An 18,973-nucleotide genomic window follows, 5' to 3' on the forward strand; every position below is an offset into this window, starting at 1 on the left:
CAGAAGCATTGTCACAATGAACCTGACTAAGCCAAGTGCAGGACAAAGGCCTCTCCCATATCTCTCCAATTAAATTAAACATTATCAGTGCGTTGATTTCCGCGGACTGTTCCGTGGGGACCCATAGCTGACGCTGCTGGATGCCTATTGGGCCGGCCAACTTTTTGGATAACTATCTGACGTACTAGCCGGTTGACAGTCTTTATCTGGATGGACATTTGGTCCACGCCTTTAGGGAAGCGAAAATGAGATTAATATGGAGCCTGCAAAGAAGCATAATGCGTACTGTACACGTAGTAAGCCGCACGTTGGGCAAGAACCCACTTGAGGCAGCTTCTGGTGTGTCGTAACTCACCAACCGCCTGTACAGAGACATCCGACTTGGTGGCTCGGTGGGGTTGGCCAGCGGCACATGTATGCGGCCCTTGTTATACCGTTCGGAGGGGTCGCCGGATCGAATCCCGGACGAAGTGGGCGTATTTTCATGGGGGCAAAACGCGAAGACGCCTATCTGCTATGCGACGTCACTATACCTTAAGGAGCCCCAAGCGGTCGAAATTCAGTCGGAGCCATCCACTTGCGGGACTGCTTCTTTCTTTGACTACCTCCTTTCTCCTTTCCCTGACAACTTGGTGGAGCAGCGCAAAGGACGGGACACAAGAAACAAGGAAAGACGTACACAGGCGCTGACTATCAACTGTACCTGTGTACGTCTTTCCTTGTTTCTTGTGTCCCGTCCTTTGCGCTGCTCCACCAAGATGCAACAGCACCAACTAGCCCAGCAACTTGCTCTTCTTCCCTGACAAACCGGTTCAGGTATTCAGCGTGAAGTGAGACAATAATGGCACCTGTTCTCTTTGCCTAACCATTGCTGCTTGTTATTTTTCACATTGCAGACGACACTGCGCGCGGCACGACGCCACGGGAAAAGGGTATGCCAACACGGAATCTGCTGGTTCGGTGGCTTCGAACCCACCCACTCACATTAGTTGTCAGGCGCGTCCGTATGTTGATATAACAACGCTTGTTGTTGCTAAAATAACGGGAATGCGGTTGTAAGAACAATCAGTGTATACTTCTAACATTTTGAGCGCTACTTGCAGAAACCTATAAAGATAGTTGCATTTCATACCCTGCACGACAGTGATTATTACACTGCAGTCGTTGAGAAGATGGCATTTCCTGCCTGAAATATAGTCACCGTCTACACCTACGCATTACTCATGTATTCCTGTCGTCAATCATCACAGCAAGTCTTGCGGGGAAGCCAAGTGGCTCACTGTCCTCTGGCAACCCCACACGCTCATTGTAAGTTTTCTCTCGGTGCAGAAAAATGACAGCAGCATACTCAGCGGAGAAAGATATAGTCAGGGACGTCACGTTTAGTTTATTTCGCGTTCAGCTCGCTCCACGTCACTACGTGCATGTGCCCCACACTCTGTGCACGGGGCCAAAGTTCCAGGAGTCGGGGTGGCCAATGTGGCTGTCTTTGAACCCGCTGGTGCTCCATTGGAATACCGGCTGGGTGTCCCACGTCGGTCCGCTGGTACCGATGAATTCCAGTGACTTGAACATCGAGTAATTTGTCAGCTGAAAAACAGAGTTGTAATCAATGTGACTCTACAATAGTACGGGAAGCGACACACAGGATAGGCGCCACAAGCGCTAATTTTTACCAATTTTTCCCACTCGATTAAAATAACATTTCTTCTCAACCATTTACCAGGCATACCACCTGCACAACACTAAAATACCGAGGTGGCCTCTGGATAACCCATTACGGCTTGTAATACGGGAATTTTAACAACCTCATATGTCTATAGAGACTCCTGTGTGTATCCTCCTCTTGTGTGCGTTTTTTCGTGTACGCTTAAATTTCATTTCAATATAAGCTATGCACCATATAGCCCAAACAGAAGTTTTGTTAAACTCATATGTCTCCTCACAAAAAAAAAAAAGCTGTAATTCTTTGTCAATCTTATAAACGCTAACTTCGGGCTGTTGTTTACACTCAATGATTTCTCGAGAAGTCCCTTGGCAACATCAATACCAGTCGCAGCACTAGTGGTCGCGTCTAGGTCTGGCTCTTGTCAACCGCATTGGGGCAACTTTATTTGCTCTGTCGATATCTACGCAGGAGGGCAACAGCTTGGCACGTTTACCTTCATGTCGATGCCCCCTACAGATATCCGGTGCATGTCGGGTACGTCGTACTTGCCGCTTGGGTCAAGCAGGTCGTAGCGAGACGATATGGCGTACACTGGGTTGTATGGCGGCGTGCAGTTGCAGCGTGAGAAGGGATCTTGGGTGTAGTCGTTGTACCTTGCGAAGAGGAAAGAAGCGAATGAAATCCGGTTTTGTCGTGCTTGTAAGTTATGCACCAAAAGTACGAAAAGAGCCGTTTCGGTTTAGACATCCTTTAAATTGGCAACATATATCTGGACGACAAAATTGTGCCTGTTTTTCGGCGCAGCAGTGAATTTTTAATCTAAAAATCGCCATTTCGTCGACGGATGCAACCTCATAATTTTCTCCGGTTGCGTGACAACGATGGTTGCGAGGTGGACGACTCAAAATTGGTACCAGTGTTTTTGTGTTGGGATGTTTGGAATTGTCCCCTTTCGTTCAACAATAATTTATTTTGCTTTATAGTAATAACTTAATAATCATATTGCATTAGGAAAATACAAGTGACAGACGCTCAGATGGTGTGATTAAGTGGAGTGCGTAATCACGATGCGCTCTTAGGATGATGTTTTTCCCTTTGCTACTTTTTCATTTTATGCTTTTCCTTATTCTATCATCCCACTGCCTCAAAATTTCTGCATTTTAGCTTTTATTTTAGTTGGCTTTTATGGCTCATTAATGACTACGCTTTAGAACTGGCTACACCTGCCGTAAAGGGGGAAGCTAAGTAGGCCGCCACCTAACTATGGGGGAATGGGTTCGGGAGGTGGCTGGTGGGTGATGCTTCTGGAGGCAGCTGGCTTTCCCACTGCACGTTTGAATTCGATTGCGCCGTCACTTCTTTATTCCTTTAGCTTCTGTTTAGCGAAACCTTTATGAAAGGTGGAGGCAGGTGGTTTGGTGTGTGGGAGGAGCTTCTAGATGGTATAGTTTGGTGGATGGGTAATAGATGGCGCAGGTGGAGGGATGAAGGGGAAAGGGGTTAGGTGAATTGTGGGTGGCCACTCAGACCGGCGTTTTCAGCTCTGAGTGATTGTAACACTGGTCATGCAGTAAAAAGAGCCGCAAACGCAAATCGTGAGTAGCTCACCGGCTGTAAGAACTGTCTAACGGTTATGCAAAAGAATGAAAGGTAATCCTTACCTCATCAGGGCAATCATCGAGTCCAAGCCACGAACTTTGACGTGGTCCCGCCTAAAGATGTTTGCTCTCGGCGCTTTGTCGTAACTGTAGTAGTCCCCGTACATCTCTACGAACTGCTGCTGTCCGCTTATGTCAAAAATCTCTTCGAAGTAACTAGAACAGCAAAAATACATAATTGCAATAAATTATGATTTTTACTATCAGTAGTATCGCCTCAATCCGTAAATCTAGCCGTTAAACAATCATGCGGGATTTTCTTGTTCGCCAGAATCTTGCAGTTACCTCGACCTCGCAGCCTGCTCTGCACGCAAATATGCGCACACTACTCACATAGTTACACAGCTTGAATTTTGCAATACAGAAGCAAATGCTACTGCCTAATTTTCTTGCGAACACGGGAACTACTTGCAAATAAATATGAACCTGTCACTCGATGTTAGTGGTCATATTTTCCTTGTTCTATTCCTTGTGACATCTGCCTTGTTCCCGCTAAGGGCAATGTCTTCGCGCCCTTAACTGGATGGAAGTTTTGGTTTAGAGTAATTTGGCAGGCCATTTGGCGCATATTCTAGGGAGAAAAATCCCCTGACAGAAAGGGCACGGCAGGAAAACAAACAGCGTACAAGGCCGGAGTTGAAATATATAAAGTTTTTTTCCTTTTTTGTAGAAACGTTTTACAGAAGAATAAGCCACTCAAACTGCAGCCTGCTGCCATGGCACGTGCAGTACAACATGCTTCGCGTTAAGGCTGGTTTCCATGCGAGCGACTCAGCGATTGAGTGGCGCGTCGCAGCAAAAATTTCCAACTTGTTGGAACCTCGCCGCTCAGGATTCGCTACCATTTTCGCTTGCATGGGAAACGAGCTTTAGGCGCTTGTGTCCAAATGCAAAAACTCCTTATGGTCCAGGTAAAGGGACGATACATTGACGGAGTCTGCCCCATAGTTTGTTCGCTGTTCTGCTTCTAACAGTTTGCGCTTCTTCACTGCTGCCCCTGCTTCTAGTTTATGGCCAGGCGGGAATTAAATCTTTTAGAGACAGTTGTAAGTGCATTTATCATCTTATCTTCAGAGGTCTAGTTGGCAGACTATAGTTTTGCAGGGACCTTTTTTAAATCGCAGGGACGTCGCTAGTTTGTTTTAAATAGCTGCTCAAGTTGCTCGAAATCAAATGACGCGATTATAAGACTTGTTTGAGCTCAACAAATAAACCCATCGGACATCTTGCGTAATTAATTTGCATCGTTTTCTTTTCAGTATCTAGACAAATATATCGCAGTCCTCTGGCCGCTTCCCGGAGTGTGCGAAAATATGTAATGTTTTAAACACTGAAGGTGCGCCCTACCTTCAACCGTGCGCTGAAAACAGAAGGCGCTGATCGGAACTTTTCGGTTTTCCACTGCTGGGATGTTGTGAAATTACGCTATAAACAGCTCAAATTTGATAACATTTCCCTCTTGATTTTAAGACGATTACTACTGCATATAACACAATACAAGAACTCCATACTCACGCAATATTGTAGCTAGGCCAATACGTCTTTTTTCGAAGAATCTCTGTAATATCTTCTTGCCTGGTAATTCCACTGAAATAAGGACCCACAAGTATTCAAACGTCAGAAGTGATACGAATAGAGGCTAAGTCAAGACAGAGAAAAGCAGAAATTAAGCTTACGGCATCTGTTCTAGGATCCACAGCGTGTTGTTCGGAACCCGATTTCCAGGAGTGAACAGCTTGTAATCAAGGATTATCCATTGGTTGTTGTAGCTGCAAAACGACATGATTTCCGTGTATAGAGTCAAGTGCATGGGACTTGATTTTTTTGTTTGTTTTTTAAGCCCAACATGTACTAGAATCAAAGATGAACATCTTTGACTATATGTATCCGAATAGCTGCCAAATCCGAGCGAAATTTATTTCCTCTAATAAAGGTTATGTTTTCTACTTTCTCGGTAGCTAATTTAAGTGCTGAAAAATAGATGTCGGGGTGTTAGTCATACTTGGAGTATTCCAAACAATTACTGAAATTCACCAGTACACTGGAAAAATGAAGGCGAAATGAAGAAGGATGAAGGCTTGTAGCTATAGGTTACCCCGTTCTAATGACAAATGGTCTGCTTTCACAGAGAACGAAGCTTTGCTAAGCTAGAATACGTCAAAATGTTAAGAGCACGTATCGCCACCACTGGTCGTTTTCGCAGTGGTATTGCTATGGCGGCAAGTTATTGTTTCTAGCGGCCAAAAACCTCGGGCTAGGCTGCACCACCATTCACTTCGAAATTGTGATAACTGACTTCTCTTCCATTTTGGCGTAAACAGTTTGAATCATTTGGAGCAGAAACTTTTATAAACCCAATTTTTTCAGCAAAAAAAGCGCCTTTTTCTTCTTCGCAAAAAAAAAAAAACGCCACAAAAAGGCGTAGGGAGAAGAAAGAACAGACACCACAAGAGATGGAAAACGTAAAAAAGAAACTTTTTTTCAGAAGCTGACCGCAGTGTATAGCAAATATTTTATTGGGCGCTTCCAGATGGCGACACCATTTGTAAGGGCCAAGAAAGTGGTCCCTGGCACTACTCACTTTTTCAAGCGGGGTTTATCTCCATCTAGTGCTCGTAAGGATGGGTCTCTTATGGGCTGATCCAAGCATACCACCTGTCTTTTCCTAATAAACGTTTTCACCACCCCCACCACAAACTGGTTTGAACCAAGAGCACTGGGTACACCGCATTAGTGAAGCTCGAGTGAGAGGCTTTTGGCGACAGTGTCTGCGTAGGCGACTGCAAGATGGCACGTTGTTGGCTGACATGGGTGCATTCAACAGTCATGGGGTGTTCGGTGCGGGTGTAGGGTGTGCATGCATCACGTGAGGTGCGACGAGCGCAGTGAAGGAAACGGGTGGAGGGAGCGAGAGAAGGAGGAACGGAAGGAAAGTGGGTGCGCGGTAGTCTTAGAAATAGCACAACGCGGAGGAGCTTTATTTTCGCATAGCCTTGAAGAAAATGACACTGACAGTCTGCGCTCCCAGTCTTTGCCGTGGAGCAGGCCATGAAATCTACCTGCCGTTCCATGATTTGAGAGCGCAACTGCGCCGAGACTAAGTACGTACGTTCCACTGTTTTTCCTCGCAAAAGTATCGGCCCACTCCCGTCCAGACCTGGCCAATCGGGTGGCCACCATCGCTCGCACCCAGGTAAGTGGAGTCGCCTCGGGGTCCAGTAGCAGCCACAGATCCGGGTTTTTGTTCTCGATGGACGTCTCCATGACGGCCTGTGGGGGTTCACACCGCACAGTGGGCACTCTGACGTTCTCCCATCTGTCATGCCAGCCAATGCATTGTGTCCCTTTTTTATTAGCTGTTAGTGTCATGTCTAGTACGTTAGAGGTAGCACCGTGAAAAGGGATGTTAATTCCTTTTTCAAACATGCATTAACTCACCCGCCCACATTAGCAGCTGCTTCCCGTGCAGCTACTACAACCATGACCGTCAACAGGTTGATTAGCTCTTACCAAGCCGGCGGAAGACAGGTAGAAGTCGTCCGAAGAGACCAGCTTTCCAGGGTACGAGGACATGGTTATCGTACGACCGGGAACTATGTCACCTGGAAGAAAAACCAGAAGCAGCACGATGATTTACTGAACACCAATTATGCAAGCGCATTATCAAGTATAATAATTTTGTTCTTGGTCTACGTGACAGATCAGTGCAGTGTGATCCAGCCGATGAAAAAGAACAAGCGAGGTTGCAGATGATCGGCAATTTAAGCGCTAAGAGCCCAAATGGTAGCCACTTTTTGCCACGCTGACCATTGTTGCTATGTTGACTTTGGCTAGTTTTATAATATTTCGCGAGAACTGTATGCGGAAACTTGCAGTTTCGTGAGAAACTTGAGGTTCACAGGGCGCAGCAAACAGCTAATGCCGTACGACCCCTGCACTAATTGTCCCTCTCAGGCTCGGAAACGAAAAACTCTATATAAAAAAAAAACTAATTCGAAATAAAATAATTCGCTACTTTCGAATCAGTGTGAACGCAACAATTGGTGCTACGCAGAAGACGATGAACGGGCAGTGCCACGGTACGGAGCAGATGGAAGTTGATGAAGACGACGCTCTCCAATGCACAGCGCGAGAGTGTGGTTTAACACGAGGCGTGTTCAGCTGCGGCGATAGCTTACTAAATCGTTCGCTTTAATATGTTCCAGAAAAACATAGCATTGCAACACAGAATAAAACAATGGTCAGTGGTCTCTGGAGTATTTGCACAGGCGGCAATTCCCCGCCCATGGCACATGCATCTCCTGAGCATGAAGCCATGCCTTGAGAGGTAGCGTCGATGTGTACAGTTTAAAGAAGAAAGTTTTTGCAGCAAATGAAATGCACATTCGCTTAACACGTTCTAAAACACTGGTAGGCTATTCTAAAACACATGTACGAAAATCTGAATGGCATCTCCTCAGAGCAGAAGATACTTTCACTCAGCGGTAGAGCTTTAATAGTTTCGCAGAAATTGTGACTGTTAAACGACAGCCGCTTCTCATGCTCATGTATCCCAGCGCCGGCCTTCACTGAATTTGGAGAAGTTTTGATAATTTTTGCTTAGGTATATCACTTTTTTCCTGTTCTTGAAATGGGTTTTTTAATCACATTCAATGAAATCAGCGACGGACCTAGTTTCCGTGAGATGCGAGTCACAAATGATCATATAGCTTCGCTGCTTTACACAAGTGAAGAAAATAGACGTGCTCTAACTTTTTCTGGTCGTTGAGAGAATGCACTGGTTGTTCTACTCTTTGCCGAAGGGAGCATTTCACTCCTTAGGCAATGTAGAATAAGTGAATAGCTGCTAGAGAGAGTACAGTAGCCGGTACATTCTACCTGATAGAGTATTAGTTATTAGACTTAAGAGGTTTGTTAGAAAAAAAATTTAACTGTCTTTTTTATCACTTTAAATATAAATGAATCGAGAAAAAAGGATAGGTGGTAGGCATGGCTGGTAGGTACAGTGGACGGCTGTTATCTACAGCGAACCAGGGACCATGAGAAATTATTGCTGACATATAAGAACCACAAAAATAATGGTCGGCCTGAAGTTCCGAAGTTAGTGCTAACAGAGACAAGACCGTTTCATACACTTACAACAAAAATTAAGACTGAAATTTAATCTGGTACGTCAGGATCTCATAACGTCGTCAACAAATCTTCATGCCTACAATACATTAGTCAATGCTTAGTGCTGTTTCAACAGGCCTTAATTTGAGGTCGTCGCTTAAAACGGGAGCGATACATGATCCTAAAGAAACCACTTCTTTCTCTAGGAACATGTCATCATTCTATTCTACGCGCGTGGATATCAAGCCGGCTGAAAAAAATTTCAAATTGTACGAACGTCTAAGACAGAAGCATTGTGGAAAGTGACTGGCGCGATGCCTCCAGCAACTAGTATCAACGGCTATAGGAGCTGCGCCTTACGCATTTAGCAACCAACTACAAGCGCCTAAAGAAAGCTAAGAGTTTTGTTGCGGAAGAAGCTATATTTATTAAGCTCTGCTCTCATTCTTCGTGTCATCTGGTAATAAAGTTTAACTAGCACACAGTTGCTGAGAGCGGAGATTTACACACAGCCATTGTACTCAGTTCGTCCGAGGGTAAACGTCTTTGTTTACGAAGACGCGGTAATTTTATTCTACATGCAGTACCCAGTACAGTTCCGTTTGAATGCACTGCCCAGCTGCCTTTGAGAGCGCAGGTGAGACCTATCGGTCGTGCGTACCTGGTCCCTTTGCAGACGGCGTGTAGTGCCAAGGAAAGGTGTACTTCTTCTGAATCCTCAGCATGCTACTGTACAGGAACCAGGTGTTATGCGCCAAGTAGATGTCCTCGTAGTCGCCAACTACCTTGATCAGTGCTGAACAAGCCGGCACGAGGCTAACCGAATGCATATCCCCGGTGCGCCTTAGAGCGGGCTCTAGGTCCATCAGGTCGCCGACGACGTTGAATAATCTGCGCACAGATGAAGGGCAACCGCTTTTGCGGATCATTGTCCTATGCTGCTTGTATTGTAAGCTAAAGTGGAAAAGGTAAATAGCCGGGAAGAGTGACTTTTCAGCAGCACAAAACATGACGAAAGGCCGGACGGAAAGCTTTATCAAGCTGACCATTTAGACAAAAGCTCTTGCCTTCGTCTAAGCGATGACAAGTCTTTTTGTCAAGGCACATGTCAGCAGATTGGGGTGTTCTTTCAACTCACCAAGTTTGTGCTGTAAAGTTCGTGCTGTGGCTCATTGGCCTGTTTACATTCCGAACGCAAAGGCAAGACAGAAGACATACACGGAACACAGGGGGCACACGGGGCCATGTGCGCTCCGGCTGTCCTCATACCTATCCGTTTATTCCAACTTCGGATTTCTGTCGAGAAGGGCACGCAGATCACGCAGTGCACTAGCTATCGACGAAATCGTTAGCTGAGGTGATGCGGCGGCTTCATGATCCCTATGGTATGCTCTTTAAACAAGATAGCACATCGTTCGTTAGGGCCTCCGGACATTCCTTTGCTTGAGACTCATATGACTCTCTGTGTAGCGGCGAAAATGGTCTGCTGGGCAGAAGAGTCTGCGAATTCAGCCACACGCCCACCCAGTAATTTCACCGGCACAGCCAGACAAAGGCAGTACATCCTGGCTAATCATTCTGGGGCGCTCCGGACACAGGAGGCGCCGCCGATGAAAGAAACGGAAACTATGCGACGCTGCTCGACTGTTTTTTTGACAGTGTGAAACTTTGCTTGGCCTGCAGCCCTCTTCGAGCTGAACAAAAAGAAAACAACCGGTGTCAGCTCGTTATAAGTTATCTGAGCTTCGCGGACAGGAGAGACATGAAGGGACGCAATAAGAAATGCGCCTTGGTTTTCCTAGTTGTCCATGAGAAATATATGCAGTCGGCATATGCGTGTTTCAGTCATGGTTAAGAGAGAGGTGAAGTGATTTTTTTTCTGTCATGCTTTCGCCTTCACTGGACTGCACATTCCTTATATTGCTTGTCTAAAAACTTAGCTAAAGCTAAGTTTGGCTAAAGCTTGCTGAACTATTTTCAACATAAAGTGACTACGCTCTAAACAGCATTCGTTTTACGCGCACTGTTCTTGTGAGCTGCGGGAGGTTAGAACTCACTTTCCGACACTATTTGTGGGAAAATGACGGCTGCCCTGTCTAAAGCGAAAAAAGCAAGTAAATGATAAAGTAAACTTCTCTACAAGGATGATATACTTACAGTGCTCTGGTAACATTTGTCAGCGTGCGAGACGTATTAAGCGTGATGTTTTCGAAAGCGTCGCTTAGGCCAAGCATTTGTAGCATTTGAAGATGGACCTGCCATAAAAAAAAAAGGAATGAAACAAAGTTATTAACACATATTCTAGAAATGAGCGCAGTCAGTGTGTTGATATATGTGCAGGAACGCAATGTAAGAAGCGCTGTTATAAAAGTAATCAACATTAATATGCACACTTCTCCCACACACGCCCGCAGCAGAGCTATGTCTAGACGACGGTGGATTATTTCACAAAGTGCCAGCGCCAGATACGAAAAAATACACGCAATACATTTCTCTGCATGTTCCTTGTGGTCAGAAGAAGAAAGGTATATCGCAAGTAGATGTTAAAGAGTTCTATAAAATGGCTCCTGCAGTGGCTCCACACTTATTCTGAGATGAAGCCAGACCTGATATATTAGCGAACACCTGCACTACACAGAACAGCTTGTCATGCGGAATGGAGCAGAAATGCTTTCTCATATTGCTTGTCCTGCCTTATCGTAAATTGCTCTTCGTATTCTGCATGTTTCCAGATTTTCGCCCTCAAAATATGGCCTCTCTGGCAGGAGGCACATCATCGCACTGCAGGAAGGCCTTTTGTTTCCCGCTTAGCCACGGCGATCGTTTGGGGAATCGCTCTGAACGCTTCAACCTAAGTGGATTTACACTCGTTATGTTAGAAAACTCCCTTGATCACCACCGCTACTTTGAGTGCGCCGTGCCAGCACTGCGCCAGACTTACCAGATTCCAGTACGGGTCGCTGGCCCTTAGTCGCTTCTCGTTGTCGCGTGAGTAGTCGAGGTTCTTCTGGAGGAAGCCGTTGAGCTTGGCACAAAATTCCGTCTGGTTGTCGCAGTAGTGGGCGAACATGTTCTCCCACTGGTCCTCCATCAGCTGCCGTGTCAAGTAGGCTTCCAGAGCTCCAGAGGCATACGCCTGGATGTCGTCCATCACGCCCTCGCTCGATTCCACTTCCAGATATGCCCAGCTGAGGACGGGTAAGCAACTTTAGATTGGTACCACACTATGAGTGGTTTGTATGTAACGTCTCTTTAGCCTGTTGGACATGTTCCCATCACCACTAGCGAAACGATTCGATGTTTCAACTTGTACTATCGCGCTCACTAGGAGCTGCAACACACAAGATGTGGATGGAGTTCAGTTCTCGAAGCAGTGCGAGACCAGTGGTGCTCAGAATTCACCCAAGGGCAAAGTACACGATATTTGTGCATGTTGGATGGTCTGCATGAAGGATCATTGCTTTACCATAAAGCAGAAATCTCATATTCGTCATCCCGGACATGCTGCGAATCATATTTGGCATACGTAAACTAGTGTGAAGGTGAATGTTGTGCAGATGCACACATTTAGCAACGATCTTTAAAAGGAGGCTGCGACCTCTCCTAAGTGCAGTTTTACTACTTAATGTAATATCAGCGACTATATAAAGAAAGGCCCACTACCTTTGTCTGGTCAGTATAATAGACAACAAATAATGATTTTCTTTTCACTTAATAAGAGGACAGCTGCATTTGGCGGCTGACGAAATAGCACGCCGTGCAATTGTTTTCATTTTTCCCGTCACAATATGCTAGAGCTCCATTCCGAGGCCTCTCTGATTTTGCAGTCTAATAATACAGGGGCTCTCCGACAACAACAAAAAAAGCACTATGCCACTTCTGTACGCGACTTATGCCTGATTATTTTGCTTATTTTGCTTCAGTAAAGAATGTTTGGCAATGGTCTTGAGTATATGTGAGCAATAGAAGGACTCACTGTGGAACAGTGTGGATCAAGCGTATCGAAGTTCCAAAAAGAACACATTGTCTGTGCTCAATTTCCCTCTCCTGGGATCAAGACAGCAGGACTTTGCAGCTTCTTGAGAGACACAGTATCCGCGATCATGCCACCATGTCGGAATGACGGGTAAGTAGTGTAATAAGGAACACATAGGAAGCTCTCCCAACACGATTTCCGGGTGCTAGAATGGATGGTGTCTTAAAAACGCAAAGCCGCAGCTGTTGTGGTCAGGGCAGAAATAACTACCGATATTTAGTGACCTGTTTCAGAGCAATTATTTGTCGCGAGCTTCACAAGACAGGCAAACATGCAAAACCGCGCTACAGTTGTCAAATGATCCGTCTCTGCAGCGTCAAGGTTTAGCTTCGCCGTCCGTTGGGCCGGGAGAATAAATATTAACCCATGGATTGCTTTAAATTGGTGCTGAGCTACAATTATAACTACAAACTGTAATTTAAATTCTAACTTTACTGTCTTTTAATCACGCAGTTTGGTCAGCTATTTCACGGGCCTCTCCTGCCTGCCTTTATTTAGGACCGTTATTTGTTCTCGATGGACACATTAATGCCATTGATTGTCGGGCCAGACTTTAGAACCACGTGCTCCTTTCTCTCTCACATTGTACCCAGAAGGTGATGCCATGTGTCAGGATGGTAACGTTCGAGTACACCGAGCAAGGTTACCTACAGAACAGTCTGAGGAGCACGAAAGTGAAAGCTAACATCCGTCATGGCCTGCATAGTCATTTGACCTTAAACTGCTCAGCCATTTTGGAGCAACGCGCGATGAATAATTTTATTTCGCCAGTGTAACTTCATGAAGTGACCGCTGTTTGCTAAAATTAATCCCTCAGAATCAAGTCAGAAACTATTCTTGACATCTACATCTAATTTACAAAATAAACCGAAGCTATAATAACCGCCGAAGGAGGCCTGGCACGGTGATAATAAATGGCTGTAAATGTCCTAGTCCCCTAGTTTCGCGTTTGCCTTACTAATGTAATATTTGATTCCGGCAATGGCAGGGTTGTATTCTGCCACGAAGGCTTCCTTGCACACTGTTTTTGAAACAAAAAACATTACACAGCTGTAGTGACTAAATGCGGAATTCTGTGCACAAAACCGTTATTATACCTTAACCTTTTACCTCCTTCATTCTGCCATCTATGACTACCACTGCTCCTGCTCCAATTGTTTCGCGATAAACTAGAGAGGCAACAACGTTCTCACCCACTGTTCTGGATGTCGTCCTGAAAGCTGGCCCATGCCACGGTGGTCATCGGATTTACGTCAGAATGCTGACCTGGCGGCAGTCCATCGAAGATGAAAAGGCGGTCGCCGCTTCCTTCTATGGCAGCCCACGCTGATCTGCATGGAGCCCCTTGGCTAGTAGCTAGGAGAAGGGCTAGAGAAAGAAGCACCAGTGCTGCCGCGTGCTTCATGCCGGACCTCATGCACCGTCTTCAGGCCTTGCGAGCTTGACGCGAGAAGAGTTGAATGCAGTTGAATGCTGAATGATCTTGTACTTGTAATCCCAGCCGGACCGGAGCTGCCAGAAGCCAGGCCTCGTAAAATGACACTCAGAGGGAAAGCAGCTGGGATTAATTTCTAACCATAACTGAAAGTGTGTACAGGACAACGTATCACACTTAAATAGAGTGCTCGCACTCTAGAGAGTGAGAAGGAACGTGAAAAAAATTCAGGAAAGGTAAACAAAACACGAAGTTGTAAGAAGCGTGCACTTGTGCCGCTCGGATGAATCACCTCTCTCCAGCGGACTTGGTAGTCGAACTTCGCACCGGCAGCTACAGGGGGCCTTGAAGGGGGGTTCCCATTGCACGCGCTGGCCTGACCGGATGCGACGCCAGCCTGATAGGCTACGACCGGATGCGGCTCTTCGGCAGCCGCATATATTAGACGTAGAGGTAACTTGGGGTCTGGCCTCTCAAAACAGGATATATAAATAGCAGTAGTGTTGTCTTGCAAAACGTCTGTCGTTTCGCTGCATTATACACCGTAGGCTGCTGACAGCACTTAAAAAAAACTTGCAAGCGTCAGTGTAACACGGTTAGTACACTTGAGAGAACACGTTCTTTCCTATGTAGGGTGTTTCACCAAAGACTTTACACAATTTTTAAAAGTAGGTTTTTCGAATTAGGAGAGCGCTTTTTTTTAAGCCTTTTCTCAATGGTGTAGTTCATCACAATACAGCTAAGACGTGCTACCTAGCAAGCTGGCTAGCTAATATTGAACAGTTAACTGTTTAACTGTTGTTAGGCTCCTTAATTATTGAGAGGCGTGTAGCCCACCGTAAGAAATATCCATGAGTGTTTAGAATTTCGAAAACGCGCTTACCCTCGGCACAGTGGTCCAACTAATTTTGGCTACATCACGCCAAAATACACGGGTTTTCGAGAACCTTGCAAGCATAGCAACCTCTCCGGGGGGGGGGGGCAACAAATCTCTCAATAATTAAGGAACTTAACAGTAATAGTTAAAAGTTGATTATTTAATATTAATTAGTCAACCTGCTAGTTGCCACACCTCACCTTTATTCTCATGTATTACACCACTGAAAATGTTATGCCGAAAAAAGTGCTCTTCTAACTCAGAACGCCTATTTTTGAAACTTTTTTCTTAAACTGTACCATTGTAAAGGTTTTAAAATTTTCTTAAACTTGCGTCATCATTACAATAGCGCACAACAAATTTATGCATTAGAAACCCTCTGTATTGGTTCTTTCCCTATTTCCGCGCATAATAAAAGTTTCAATCCTTAAAACATAACCTACCACTATTTCTAAACAAATACCCAAAACAGCCTTTTTCATCTAACAAAAAAATATTTTTTTTTTTATAGTAACCTCAGCTTAAACGATACGCGATACCCTGATATTCTGAGAGGTCTTATTGATTTATGTTTCTTTATTGTAATTTTTTAAACCCCATAAACCAACCAACCAACAATAACCTGCGTTGACTGCTGTTTTGATCTATGACCCCTGGGCCTCGTCAAGTTGCTGAGTGCAACTTTGAGCCCGGGGGACCTTCAGAATTGTCTGTAACCGCTCAGAAGAGTAAACGAATTGAATTGAACATATACCGCTGAAAAAGGAGGTCACCCCGGTGGGCCTCCTCCCCCCTCTTTATAATCATATCATCATCATCAGCAGCAGCAGCAGCAGCGTATCTACGTGCACTGCTGAATAAAGCCTCTCCGATATCTCTCCAGTGAACCCTCTCCTGTGAGAGCGTCATTCCCCTTAATTCATTCCACTACTAAGCACCTTGTACACATGTATATATCCGCCTTCATGTTTTTCCGTGTACAATAGTTTAGTTTTACCTTTTGCCCCGCATTTCATGTTGTATTAGTTAGGTTTTCTTCTATATATGTCGTTTTTTGTTCCCATTGCTCAATGCCCTTATGGGCCCTGCAAGGTATTATGGATAAATAGATAGGCAAATCTCAACCATCCACCTAATCTCTTACGCCCCTGGTACTCTTGCCTTCTCTTGGAATCCACTCCGTTATTAAGGACCGTCGGTTATCTTGCCTTCCCATTACACGCGCTGTCTGTGCCCACTCCTTGATTTCAACTAAGATATCGTTGACTCGTGTTTGTTCGCTCATCTGTTCTTCTCTCTGTCGTTTTCTGCTCTCTGGTATGCAGCGATGGCGTAGACGTAGAGCATCCACCCCACATGTAAAAAGACCGTGGTGCGAATCCCGGTGCCGCGTGATTTTCCACCACAGAAAAATAACAGGGTCGATGAAATTGAATAACCAGGCCTGGGATGCGGCTTGACTCCGGCGACCAGAGCCGACAACGCACCCTCTCAACTTAACAGGATACTGATTGCCCCCTTCAGTGGTACTTGGCCGCCGCCTCCTATATGAATCTATTAACTCCGCCTCCCTTCCGTAATCCGCTAATATTGCAAGAGTTGTTCGTTGATATATCCGCATTTCTTGACTGCATGCAATAGAGCAGCATTAGGTCATTATATACGCAAAACAAAAGAGAAGGGGTGCGCCCTGGTCAGTTCTATGCGTAATTAAAATACTGGGTGAACGATAAGAAAACAGGGCCTAAGATTTAAACAATAACTTAGTTGAAGATTCATTCCGGAAGGGCAGTTCATGACGCAAAAGATGCTTGAAAAACTCACATTTGCACAGCAGACCGAAACAGAGCAATACAGAGAGAGTATAGAAACGAAACGTACTTCAATGTAAAGTGTTAGTAAAATACAAAAAAAGAACAAGAAAATACAGTATGAATAAAACAGTGCATCAAAGCACAAGATATTGGCACGAACTTTTTTCGACACAAGAGCAGCAGCGTTAAGCTTTGAGGTTATTTGACACTAAAATATAAATAATAAATGACGTTATAAATGAACATGAACAGCAATTTTGAGATCGTAGTAGATGGAGTTCCACTGTATGCCTTGCAACTCACAAGAGCCGTCACTGCAGTGAAGTCTCTCACCGGTGCAAGCACGCGTAGGCAGCACCAAACTGAACTAAGCGCATGTGGGAGTGAACAATACAAAAGTTGTTTGAGGCTACTCTGGACAGCAGAAGAGGTATTAGTGAGAGTTCCAGAAATATGCTGCCGTTTCCTTGGCGTAGCTGAGGGCATGTCGTTCATACCGCTGCTGCAGCACAAATCTTATCAAAAATACAGGAGCCATTTAAATGTACTTTTTGCGTGAAGATTCATAAACTTTGAGGCTTTACAGAGCTTTGTTCAGCGCCGATTGATCAAGAAATCCCGCTTGATGCAGCTTGCGCAGTTCGATCGAGTACGTACCGTAAAAGTGTGCGATCATCACTACCATTATACGCTGATAATATAAATTAGACACGAATAGTGGTTCTATTTGTTCCACTTCGAATTTGTTTCCTAGAAATGAAGGAATTCATGGAGCGAAGTATGCCAGCTCGTGATCCAGAGAAAAACTAAGCACTTTCGGCGCAAGCGAAGAGGCGAGCACTGTATGACTTACCGTAGACGGCTGACGGAAATCTCAGAGTGGCTGGCGTGGGTCGACGGCGCACTTTATCAGCGGCAGCTTCCAGAGGCTCTAAAAGAGTGCGCCCTTGAGGCGATATCCTCGTAGGTCTGTGTGCATAGATAATTATTTAGGAGGTGTTGGGTAGGGACACAACCAAAGGGCCCCTGTGAAGGGAACCATTGCCGCTGTTTTATTTTTTTAAAGAAAGCACGATCACCCTCATAAAGATACGCAGTCCTCTATAGTGCTAGCCGATGTGTCTTCGGTGCTTTTATCGATGCTTTTACAGTAATATTTTTCGAAAATTGCATGGCACTTTCTTTGCAGTGAATGTTGCGAAAACATGTTTTGTTTTTTATAAAACCAATGAAAGATTCCGAATCGTACTCTTTTACCTCGAAACCATGTGAAGGGGCTTTATCTGTCGTTTTCCTCTGCTCCTGGTGGTAGCTGGCGCAGATTACTTTTTTCGTATCTACGCATTTGACGCCGAAAGTCAACGGGTTCAATTCGATGGTATGAAAGGCGAAATCTATTATGTGCTTAGATGTCGATTAACTCAAGGCGGTCTAAACAAATCTGGATCTGTCCTCTAGGGTGTGCATCATGTGCAGCAGTACTACTTTGTCACGAAATGGCCGACAAACTATCTAAACTTTGCAGCAAGGCGCGAGCGTGTCGTCACGTTGTGATGACAGCAGGAATACGAGTTTAGAAACAATCACGTAATCATAGGGATCGAAAACTGTGCACACAGAGAAAGGAAAGGAAGAAAACGCATCATCTCTGGACTGTCGCAAACCGATTCCACTGCCGCTTCCACCGTGTTTTACACGACGGTACCGTGATGGAGGCTCCCAGGGAGCCCTTATAGCAATGGTCTGGGCCATGGGCTGTTTAACCATGTTATGCACCACTCACCATTCCTTTTCAGATAAAATGCCGTGTATAGCCGTGAAAGGGCCGCGCCCATATGAGGTCCGCTACTCTGGCACCCGAAAATTAACGGTTGTGCAGGGGTTGTCGCACAGGCAGGGTGCGCATAATCTAGATTTCAATTTAGTCGAAAAAATTGAGTGCGAAAAATCACAGGCCAGTTACCGGAGTGTAGCGCGAGTGTTTGAGCGCTAGCTTAACTAGGTGTGAGAGCAAAGAATGTTTCACAGACGTGTTCTGCACTGCAGTGCACTGCACTGCGACAAAAAAAAAGCAAAGGGAAGTTAGCACTCATGTTTACTTTCATGCAGCTTTGTTGTGCGCACTGGAGAGAAGCGAATGCAGCACTCGTTCTTAGCCGAGCCAATGGAACATGCCCAAACCAAGCCGGCTAATAAGTAAGGTGTGTCAGAGTTCTCTATACGTTACGCAGAAAACGCCGGAGGACGCCGTTATGCCTCCCTGTGCAAAACCTCAAATCAGGAATGGGTTAAGAGCACACCTCACTGTTGCCAGGACACAAAGCGCTTCGTCGGAAAGGCGTATTTTGAGTGCACCTTGGGGAGATATCTAA

At 45.3% G+C, this 18,973-nt stretch overlaps 1 protein-coding gene across 1 annotated transcript; it reads right to left on the reverse strand.

The window, feature by feature from the left end:
- Positions 1-1,366: 1,366 nt before the first annotated feature.
- On the reverse strand, positions 1,367-14,202 carry LOC149364922 (putative phospholipase B-like 2). Its single transcript, XM_089570222.1, has 11 exons — positions 13,669-14,202; positions 11,381-11,627; positions 10,597-10,694; positions 9,101-9,330; positions 6,838-6,929; positions 6,437-6,597; positions 5,004-5,096; positions 4,843-4,914; positions 3,331-3,483; positions 2,163-2,322; positions 1,367-1,590 (listed from the first exon to the last, which is right to left on the reverse strand). The coding sequence occupies exons 1-11, from the start codon at positions 13,890-13,892 to the stop codon at positions 1,417-1,419; spliced, it is 1,704 nt and encodes a 567-aa protein (XP_089426348.1). The 5' UTR covers positions 13,893-14,202; the 3' UTR covers positions 1,367-1,416.
- Between the last annotated feature and the right edge of the window lie 4,771 nt (positions 14,203-18,973).

This window comes from Amblyomma mixtum, chromosome 2 (assembly GCF_055824585.1).
Source record: "Amblyomma mixtum isolate Tamu chromosome 2, ASM5582458v1, whole genome shotgun sequence".
NCBI classification, from domain to species: domain Eukaryota; kingdom Metazoa; phylum Arthropoda; class Arachnida; order Ixodida; family Ixodidae; genus Amblyomma; species Amblyomma mixtum.

Bases quoted from the DNA above. Each gene is read 5' to 3' on its own strand.
- LOC149364922 (XM_089570222.1), bottom strand. From the start codon at position 13,892: ATGAGGTCCGGCATGAAGCACGCGGCAGCACTGGTGCTTCTTTCTCTA. The intron at 4,915-5,003 runs GTAAGCTTAATT...TCCTTATTTCAG, and splicing joins TGGATCCTAGAACAGATGCC to TGGAATTACCAGGCAAGAAG. The intron at 2,323-3,330 runs GTAAGGATTACC...CCTCTTCGCAAG, and splicing joins TCGATGATTGCCCTGATGAG to GTACAACGACTACACCCAAG.